We start from the raw sequence: 10,672 nt of genomic DNA on the forward strand, positions 1-10,672 counted from the left end.
TTGGTAAGTTTTTTTATTGGAAATTAATTAATTTGATTTGTTGTTTTACCCTGGTAATTGACATGAAATTAAAGTAATTTATTTTGCAATTTTTTATATTTGTTGTATAATTGTTTGACAATTAATATTTTGTAATTAGTTTTCAAATTAAAATGATCGAGGGAGAGAACAAAAACATATTTATATTTGATTTTCATTTTTTAATATCGGTAAATATATATAGCATATAAATATTTAGAAATGATGGACAAAATATGTTTGTTGAATTTTGGTCAACTTTATTTTACTGAAATTATTTAAATTAAATTTATTGTTTTATAGTGTTAATTGGTATGAAATTAAAGTAATTCATTTGCAACTATTTATATTTAATATATATTTATAATTGTTTGAGGATTAATATTTTGTAATTGTTATAAATTTTGGATTTCGATTTTGAAACCAAAATGTTAATCATTATGATTACTCTATTAATGTTAATAACAATTTGAATGTTTGTAAATTAAAATTCTAATATATCCGATTTAAAATAAAAAATTTCACAATTACCATAAAGATGTATGATTAAAATAATCGAATGAGACAACAAAAAAGTAATAAAGTAAAATACAAAATGAATGTATTTCCAAGTATTTTACTTTAATCATTTTTAGTTTCAACAATAAAGTAATATATTTTGTAACTCAATTGTATATCTTAATTTCAATTATCAAATATATTACTTCAATATTTAACATATCCAACGATCTCAATATTAATACGGTACTTTATTTATTCAAGTCATTCGTCTAAATTGGTATTTCTCTTCTATTAATTATATTGATAAAATTGTATATATATTATTGATATAAATACTTAATTAAGACATAAAACTTCATATTTTTTTTCTTCTAAATCCACTTAAATTTAATAAATAAAAATATACCTGCGCAATACGCGGGTTAGCATCTAGTTATAATAGATTGATAAGCTTCAAGTGTAATTCGGGTAGGGATCCTCTCCATTTAAGGATGGAAATGTAGAGACTTTCTCTCTATCTCTCTCTTAATTCACACTTATCTCTCATATTTCTCTCAATATTTTAATAATCATTCTCTCTCATTTATACACACAAATACATTAAAATTACTCTACCTTTTCCTCCCTAAAGATAGAGAATCTATTTCTCCGTAATTCCTAGTTGTTTCATCTCAGATAAACATTCACTCACTCATGCAACAAACTCAATAGTTACTAAGGTCGTTGATAATTTAAAGGAAGGCAACACAAATCACTTGTATAAATTTACAAAATTAAGGAAACGCAAACCACATGTTGGTACGTTTTAAACAGTTAAAATAACAATTATTTGGATGTATTATTCTCATTATGTAATCTAACCATATAACTGGTTAAAAAAATGGTAATTTGCGTGTAACTTTGGACACTACACATTCACCTTGAAAAAGAAGATCCCAAGAACCAGCTAATCTTATCTCACTTTCCACCGTAAGCATTTGGCTTCTTATGCTTCATTTATTTTCACACCTCATACAAACCATTCTTCAAACTAACTACTCTTTAAGGAAGGCAATTTTAAGATGAACCACATGGATAAGTGGCCCACAATGTATCAGTGCTTAAAAGTCATTCAAAAATTTAATAATTATTAACGACACTCTTTAAAAGTATAAATTAATGAATCTCTTCATCTTTATGACTGAGACGATTATTTATTGATATTAATTTGACGAGTTGAATTTTGAGAGATACATTCATTTATCTTTATTTTTATCAAACTAACATTAATTGAGTCCTTGTCTCAATCATATAAACTAGGTGAGTCTTTAACTCATATCTGAAGAATGTTGTGATTATCGTTAAAATTTTAAATGACTTTGAAACACTGGTTTATGGTGTACCACCTATAAAGATGATCCACACTAGCATCTACCATACCATTAATTTTTGTTGTTTTATTAAGTTTTAAGTTTGTGTTTCTTGCAAGCAATGTTACAACCTCCCTTCCCGTCACTCAAAGTTAAGATGCTGAGCTATATAGATACACATTATTATCAACAAACCTATGCTACAAAGACAAAGGTGATCAAAACAAAACATAACAATAAAAGAAGGTAAAACGAGGTTGAATACGCGATGGACATAAATTTAGAAATAGATGATGATACTAAGAATAACGATGAACAAAAGCTTCCACTCCTGCGAAATGTTGAGGTTCCGGAAGCAGAGAGGACCCTGATACAGAAAGCCATAAGCCAAACATTTCAGAGCACAGCACATTTGGCAAACCTTCTACCAACAGGAACTGTCCTTGCTTTCCAACTTCTGTCTCCAATTTTTACAAATGTTGGCAACTGTGATTCTGTCAGCAAGTCGATGACTTCTGCACTTTTGACTATCTGCGGTGTCTGGTGCTTCCTGGTATGTTTTACTGATAGCTTTAGAGATAGCAAGGGGAATATTTGTTATGGATTTGCCACATTCAAGGGCTTGTGGGTCATTGATGGATCAACAAAACTTCCACCTCAAGTTGCTGGAAAATATTGCCTAAGGCTTATAGATTTAATGCATGCAGTGATGTCCATTTTGGTATTTGCAGCAATTGCTTTATTTGATCAGAATGTGGTGAATTGCTTTTTTCCAGAACCATCACATGAGATACAGGAAATCCTCACCGCATTGCCTGTGGGAATTGGCGTTCTTTGCAGCATGCTTTTTGTTGTATTTCCTACTGAGAGACATGGAATTGGCTTCCCCCTTTCAACTAATTAATAACTGGGATTTTTATTTTTATTTTTATTTTTTTTATGTTCATGGTTGTATCAATGGTTGTATCAGATTTCAATAATTTATTTGATTAATGAATTATTGTGTTGGGAACAGATTATATATATTCAATCTAAGTGCATTATTTCATAAAATCAACTAGTACATACTTTGCAAATACAAGGTAAGACAGCCTGGAAAGACATAATGGTTTGACCCTTATCTGGACCCATTACAACAAGATCTTTGTAAGATGTAACACCGTATTTCGTTATAATCCAAACTCATAATATAGTTTATATCATATAGTATTCAATTTAATTCTTTTTTCAATATGTTACCTTCAAAGGTATATCAAAATTGGACAAAAACTAATACCAGAAAGACTTCTCTACTAATTCATTAATTATAACTAATAAGCTGTCTTGATCATGCAAGCAATACTTTTACTCAGTTTTCCCCCCTTTTATATGTGGAATTGGTCGCTTCAGAAACTCTTCAAACTAGTATCACCCCAAGCAATTTGTTAAGGTTATAGTCTTCTATCCAATTACGAGTGATCTCTGTTTGATTAAAATTTAGAAGTAGACTCTGAAGTAATGCTCTACAATCAGAAACACCTGACAGAACTCAGCAAGAATTTATCAATATTCAAGGATAGGAAGCTAGTGGTCAAGAGTCAAGACCACTCATGTATCCACAAGTCAATTATAATGCCGACTCATTTTGATTACCTAGCTATCTAGGATTTTCCTTGTCTAACATAAGTTCATATTGAAGTACTATAGTAAGAGGATATATTTTGCCACAGAAACTGGGAGCTACTGAACCAGTTATTTGAACTTTTTCTAGGGGGAAAAATGTTTAGTTCGTCAAAGTTGACTTGGGGATCAGCTTATGGACTCATCTGCTGTCTCTTTGTGGGAATGAAGCAAACTCGAAATATAATACTTACATGTGGACCTGACTATAGAGTATAGATGGACAATACATATGTATCTTGAATCTAAAAAACATATCACAATCGCAATAACAATCACATACATGTTTCCAGCAGAGATGTGAAGTTATCCCCAACAGAAAATCACAACATTAGCTAATCATGATCCACTAACACAACCATACAGGATGTGTAAAAAATACAATCTATTTACTACATATTTACCTTATCTAGCAAGAATTTTGAACTTCTCCATTTTGTTGTAACAAATAAAACAGAACATCAGAACCCTGTTAAAGATATAATGCGAATACACCATTATACAAAACAATGATAGATCAAATATCTGAGGAGTCAGGCCATACAAAAAGCAATCAGAAAATTAAGAATCCCAACTAAAATGTTAATAGTTTAACTATGAAAAGAATGCAGTATACTTCAAATTTGGACAAATTACTGGATGTCTGGAATTGACTGAGCAACTATGTTTTCTCGAAAATGAAAAATAAAAATAACTAGCATGTAATGGGTTTTGATCAAAATAAAGAATTTTTAATTACCTGTGTTTACCTTACCCAGCAGGCCAGAACCCCGGAAAATATTTTCTAACAAATAATTGCCTCATTAAAGTTTCAAAAATGGTTGGGCAAGAACCTAGTGGTGTCCACAAAAAGAGAAGGTGAGGTGTTAAGGTATTTTCAGCCTCCAATTGCGCACAACAAATGTAATGATCATTAGAGAATGTCGACCATTTGAAGTGAGAAAGTGAGATCAATAATAGTAGAGGCTTCATCGAATATCATCTCTTCCAGAACCCGAGGAGCTTTGTGCAAGTTTCCTCTCTTGCAAAAGCATTTGACTAAACAGTCAAAAGTTCCATTTTCAACAGAGATAGCCCTAGTACGCATACTAAGATACAATTGGAATGCGCGAGGTGGATCGATATTATTACAAAGACCTTGGACTACCTTGTTATGCATTCTGACTTGAAAGCTCCAAGTTGCTCGAGTAGGTGAGATATCGCCAAGAACCATCTCATTGACGAAGTTTGCAGCTTCTTGATAACTGCATGCAGCACAGAGGCCACTTATGATTTTCCCGTACATCTCTACATTTGGTTTTAATCCTTGAAGCCTCATCCTGTCGAGAATCTCCACAGCTTCTCTAAGCTTACTCTCTTTACACAGTCCATTGATTAGAGTACTATAAGTGACCATGTTAGGCAAATGACGTTTTCTAACCATCACTTCTAACAACTCCATTGCATGTGATGAATGTCCACATTTACACAAACCATCCATTAAAGAACTATAAGTAAAAACATTTGGCTCAATGCCATTCCTCGTCATATCTTCGAGCAATCCAATAGCTTCATCCAAATTATTAGATTGACACATTCCATGTATCAAACTAGTATAGCAAACAACAGAAGGCGACAAACCTTTCTCACTCATCTCTCGGAAAGCTCCTAACTTTAGAGTAAAACGGATATCTTCTAACTTTAGAGTAAAACGGATATCAAGGTAGCGCAAATTCACAAGCTTTTGCATGCCATTGGGAAGTTTGGTTAGTTGAAAACAACCGCACAACTTGAAGGTTTGTAGATTATACAGATTACACAATGACTCTGGTAGTGTCTTTATAGTTGTGGAAGAGAGATCCAAATAACGCAAATGAATCAATTCACCTATCGAGTTAGGCAACGCATTAAGATACTCATATCTTTGAAATGACAAAACTCTCAAGCACTTCAAATTCAACAAAATGATGCATAGTTCCTTTTCATGGTTGAATGGAGTATGTCTAAAATCGATTGTCAAAACGGTCCTAAGATATTTTGCTCGGTCAAAAATCTCAAAGTTATCCGCCATTAGTTCACTTAAATTGTTAAATGATAAATGACGAGTCTTGTTACCAATATTTGTTTCTTTCCCAAGTTCTTCTGTTCTAAAGTAGAATTCTGCCCCGATCAATGTTGCTAAATCATGCACCAGATCATGCATCACAAAACGCCTGGAACTGTTTCCACTTCTAGAACGTTGAAAAAAAAATATTGAAGCTAAATCATTAAAATACTCATAACCAACTTCTTCCAAAGTCTTTCCATTTTTTCGAGGCTGTAAAAGATCTTCTGCCATCCACAACAAGATCAAACCCTCTTCATCAAATTTATAATCCTTAGGATACAAGCAGCAATAAACAAAGCAGCGTTTCAAATAGGGAGGGAGATAATGATAACTAATTCTTAGTGCTGGAATGATCTTACTCTCTTTTTCATCAATTTCCCAAATATTACTATTGAGTAAATTATTCCAATCCCTGATGTCACGTTTCCGTCGCAACAAACCCCCAAGTGATTGTGCTGCTAAAGGCAATCCCTTACATTTTCTAACAATCTCTTTGCCAATTTTTTCAAGATCCATATTCTGAGTGGATTTTTCTTGAGAAAAGCAAGCATGGTTTGCAAATACAGACCAACAATCCTCATCAGACAATTGCTGAAGAGAGTAAGCTTGAAAAGTTTGGACCATAGAAACAACCTTTTGAATATGGGTTGTTAGAAGAATTTTACTTCCTTTAGCTCCACATCTAAAAGGCTTTGTAAAAGAATTCCAACTGTCATAATCTTCGATCCAGACATCATCCAGAACAATTAAGAACTTTTTTCGGTCAACTTATCCTTCAAATCTTGCTGAAGAATATTCAAATTATTTGTGTTACACGCACTTCTAACTTCCTCCGCAATGGTCTATCTTCAAAACATCAAAATCATCAGAAACACAAACCCATGCTTGAACATCGAATTTCGGCTTTATACTTTCATGATTGTACACAAATTGGGCTAAAGTGGTTTTGCCCACACCACCCATGCCAACTATGGGGATCACAGAAATCTTATAGCTATCATCATCATCACCATCATGTAGCAGTAATTTGAGTATGGCCTCTATGTCTTGATATCTACCAAATATGTTACATGATCCATGATCTAGAGAGGTTGATGGAGTTCTCCAAGAAGAGTGGTGGTGAGTTGTAATATGTTGAAGACCAAGAATATCTTTGTGTTTGAGAATGGATTCAAGCCAAGAATATCACTTTCCATTATTTTCGCTTGTGATGCTTCAATGTTGTTGCTAACATTCTCTAATTTACTAATGGAAAGTGATCCGTGAAGATTTGTCAGTGTTCTTAGTTCCTTGATCCCTTTCTCTTTATGCTTGCCCACAACAAAGCAACTCAAATATTGCAAATTGTTTAATTTGCTCATTTCTCTAGGCATATCTTCTAACTTTCGAGTTTTCCTGATATCAAGATAGCGCAAATTCACAAGCTTTTGCATGCCATTGGGAAGTTTGATTAGTTGATAACAATGGTACAACTTCAAGGTTTGTAGATTATGTAGATTACACAATGACTCCGGTAGTGTCTTTATAGTTGTGGAAGAGAGATCCAAATAACTCAAATGAATCAGTTCACCTATCGAATCAGGCAATGCATTAAGATCACGAAACTTTTGAAATGACAAAACTCTCAAGCACTTCAAATTTAACAAAATGATGCATGCTGCCATTTCATTGTGGAATGGAGTAAAATTGAATGTCAAAAAGGTCCTAAGATGTTTTGCTCGGTCAAAAATCTCAAAGTTATCCGTCATTGGATCACTGATGTTGTTAAATGATAAATGCCGAGTCTTGTTATCAATCTTCGTTTCTTTGCCAAATTTTTCTGTTCTAAAGTAGAATTTTGCTCCGATCAATGTTGCTAAATCATGCACCAGATCATGCATCACAAAACGCCTGGAACTGTTTCCACTTCCAAAACGTTGAAAAATAGATCTTGAAGCTAAATCATTAAAATACTCATAACCAACTTCTTCCAAAGTCTTTCCATTTTTTGGAGGCTGTAAAAGATCTTTTGCCCTCCACAGCAAGATCAAATTGTCTTTATCAAATTTATAATCCTTAGAAAGAGTTATTAAATTAATATAGATATATATTTACTTTCATGCTTATTTTATTCAATGAGGTAATACGAGAGAAGTATTCAATTAGCGTGGCATTCAGTGGGTTATGCACACTTAGCTTGTACTCTGACGGTATTATCTAAATAAATGCCTATTGTTTATAGAGTAATTTATGTTTAATAAAAAAAAACATAGCATTCTGAATAAATAAATAAAAACACAGCATTATGATAATGCATATCTAGGAATGTTATCTGGAATAGTATGTCAGATAACATTTCCATAAACAAACATTATTTGAACTTCGAAGGTCATTGATTTGAGTTAACATTTTTCTGAAGCATTATATAAAGTTTAAAACATAATAAACTCAAAATAGCATCTCCCTCAGTATTTTTTCTATTGCAAATTCTAAACTAAACAAATCATAACAATAATATTTAGTAAAGTTCCCAATACCTTAAGAAAACTTAATATACTCGTATATACTCCCACTTCCACATATATCATGAATAAAACTTCTTTATCACACATATTCTTGGAAACAGAACATGAAGCACGCAAATAACAGGGCTGAGGTGCCGTCTCTCCAGTTACAATCTCCACAAACTAATATTGTTCTCTTCCAAATAATTGATTATGAAATTCTCTTCAATAAACTTTATGACATGGTCTGTTTTGTTTAAGCACACCTGCAAAAAGATCTACTAATATCAAATCATTTAAAATAAAAAGAGTATCATTGTTCGAGGTTGACATAACAAAGGAACAAAATCTCCTACTTAGAATTATCATTGCACACATTCTATCCATTAACACATTTGGCATGTTTCCACTAGGCTTGTTTTTGGAGGAAAATGTTTTTCCATCAGGCTAATCGAAAGCTTTTTAATATTTCACAACTGATAAGGTCCTTTGGAAAAAAAAATTGTATATAAAAAGGAAAAGACAGTGCATTTCAGCTCATGAATTTCACTTAAATCATTATTGCTTATATAGTTTCAGCATTTCAGTGAAGGTTTTCCTGAACCAGTGTCACATTTATATGTGACACAATTTGGTTATTTAGCACTTTGCAGGCAAAAGGAGCATTAAAAATGTGCATTTCGTAAAGGACAACAAATGGAGTAGAGGTCAAGTACCATTTGTTTAATGACAACAAAATTTTCAGTAATAGGTCTTGCAATTGAAGATGTCAACTGTTTGAAAGGAATTAACAATGGGAGTCCTTTTCGTAAATGTTTGAAATTTTTTGATGCAAATTTTTTCCTATGGAAGTCTTTTAGCATCATAATATTGACGCCAAAAGATGTAAATAATCAATTTAGTGAAAGTGTTGTCTTATCCATGAAGAAGTGTTCCAGTGAAATTAAGTATCTATTGCATTAGAAGATAAGTTAGAGAACTCACATGGTTGTACAAACCAAAGGCAACCCGATCGATATTCTCAGCATAATCAACAAGGGAGTTAGCTACTTCAATATCTGTAGAACAGAAGAAAAAAAAAGATATTTTTAAGATCAGACAACATCCTTGTCCTACTACTAACTATAATATCATTGACACGTGCCCACAAAAATAATGAGATATTTGCTCAGATAATCTTTACTTGAAAATATGAAATAAAATATTTGTTATGACTCTAGGCCTATAGGACCTCTTACAACAAAATCCAAGTTGCATTTACGAGAGGCAGGGCAAAACAATTACCAGTTGAAAATCCAAGTTGAAGCTTTCTAAATCCATTAATCGTCAACCAAAATGCTCTGGATGTGGGAAATTTTGGGCCAAATTTGCGGGTGTTTCATGCTGTACCGTTCTTCCAGCAGTGGACAATCAATGATTTCAAGTTGTGTAAGAGTAGCAGGCAGCCTTTCTCCGGCCATATTCTCCAGCATGTAACAATATTCAATTGTTAATTTTTGGAGGGACGTGAGATGGAGAAGCTCTGTGCAGTCCAACGTGTGCAAACTTGACATATTGCGTAGCGTTAGAGAGGTAAGGGAGGGAGGCAGCAACGCACAATCCTTATTGGGGAAGGACTCCACACCATCACATACATTATCAATTGTAAGATCAGTGAGCATGTCCATCAAACTTAGAGATGGGCTCATCATTAACTTCTCACATTTCACTATCTCAAGTGATCTCAAGCTAGGCGGCATACCACCTTCACAAAACGTCTCCATTTCTGGGCAATCTCGTATAGTCACACTTTCTAAATTCGGGAGAAGAGTATTTGCGTGACAAGGCAATGACTTTAAATTAACACATTTTTTGACAAACAATAATGTCAATTTGGGTGCAGACAATCCTTCTCTTGGAAATGAAACAAATTTGGGGCAGTTGTAAATGACAAATTCGTTAAGATTTTGAAGAGTCTTCGAAGCATAAACACATTCTAGATTTTCACACCGGTTGATGTTGAGAGTACTGAGGTTGGGAAAGGTCTCCAGTGGGAGGGTTGTCAGAGAATCACAACTACGATCTATTGACAACGATTGAAGTGACTCGTGCTGCTGCTTTTGCTTTGGAAAATCTAGATTTCTACAATTTGTGATGAACAAACTCTTTAAGGATGGGGGTAAACAATCTCCAGGAAACGATAACGCAGACGAACAATCCTCGATCTTTAAAATTTTCAGGGAAATTGGTAGGGTGATGGCAATGATTTCAAAGAAGGACTCCATTGCCTCTCTTCCATGAATTTCGATCTCTTCCAATGAAAGGGGCAGCTCTCTCAACACTACTTTATTGTTTTCACGTACCACTAATTTGCGGATGGAAAGAGCCCGTGGGAGAGAAAAAGCAAGTTGGTCGCATTGTTCAATCTGAATTCTTTCCAAAGCAGGAAGATGAGATGGCAAATCTCCCCTCAATAAGGGACAACCATGAATCATAAGAAAATTGAGTACAGGAAAATAAGCATTTGAATTATGGGGATGATGCCACAATTCCCAACATGGCATGTCAAAAAATTGAAGATATTTAAGGGAGGGAAA

The 10,672-nt window shown here is 33.5% G+C and overlaps 3 protein-coding genes across 3 annotated transcripts; 1 reads left to right on the forward strand and 2 right to left on the reverse strand.

Annotated features, from left to right (window-relative positions):
* Window positions 1-1,834: 1,834 nt before the first annotated feature.
* Window positions 1,835-9,353, reverse strand: LOC101497883 (uncharacterized). Its single transcript, XM_073369300.1, is given in 6 exon segments — window positions 1,835-6,368; window positions 6,371-6,456; window positions 6,458-6,798; window positions 6,846-7,667; window positions 9,081-9,154; window positions 9,335-9,353. Coding segments are annotated over 6 exon segments (3,270 nt in total). The 3' UTR covers window positions 1,835-4,440.
* Window positions 2,137-2,898, forward strand: LOC101512239 (protein DMP6-like). Its single transcript, XM_004486049.4, has one exon. The coding sequence runs from the start codon at window positions 2,137-2,139 to the stop codon at window positions 2,770-2,772; it is 636 nt and encodes a 211-aa protein (XP_004486106.1). The 3' UTR covers window positions 2,773-2,898.
* On the reverse strand, window positions 7,989-10,666 carry LOC101498529 (disease resistance protein L6-like). Its single transcript, XM_027336257.2, has 3 exons — window positions 9,381-10,666; window positions 9,081-9,154; window positions 7,989-8,362 (listed from the first exon to the last, which is right to left on the reverse strand). The coding sequence occupies exon 1, from the start codon at window positions 10,637-10,639 to the stop codon at window positions 9,416-9,418; it is 1,224 nt and encodes a 407-aa protein (XP_027192058.2). The 5' UTR covers window positions 10,640-10,666; the 3' UTR covers window positions 7,989-8,362; window positions 9,081-9,154; window positions 9,381-9,415.
* Between the last annotated feature and the right edge of the window lie 6 nt (window positions 10,667-10,672).

This window comes from Cicer arietinum, chromosome 1 (genome assembly GCF_000331145.2).
Source record: "Cicer arietinum cultivar CDC Frontier isolate Library 1 chromosome 1, Cicar.CDCFrontier_v2.0, whole genome shotgun sequence".
Taxonomy (NCBI): Eukaryota; Viridiplantae; Streptophyta; class Magnoliopsida; order Fabales; family Fabaceae; genus Cicer; species Cicer arietinum.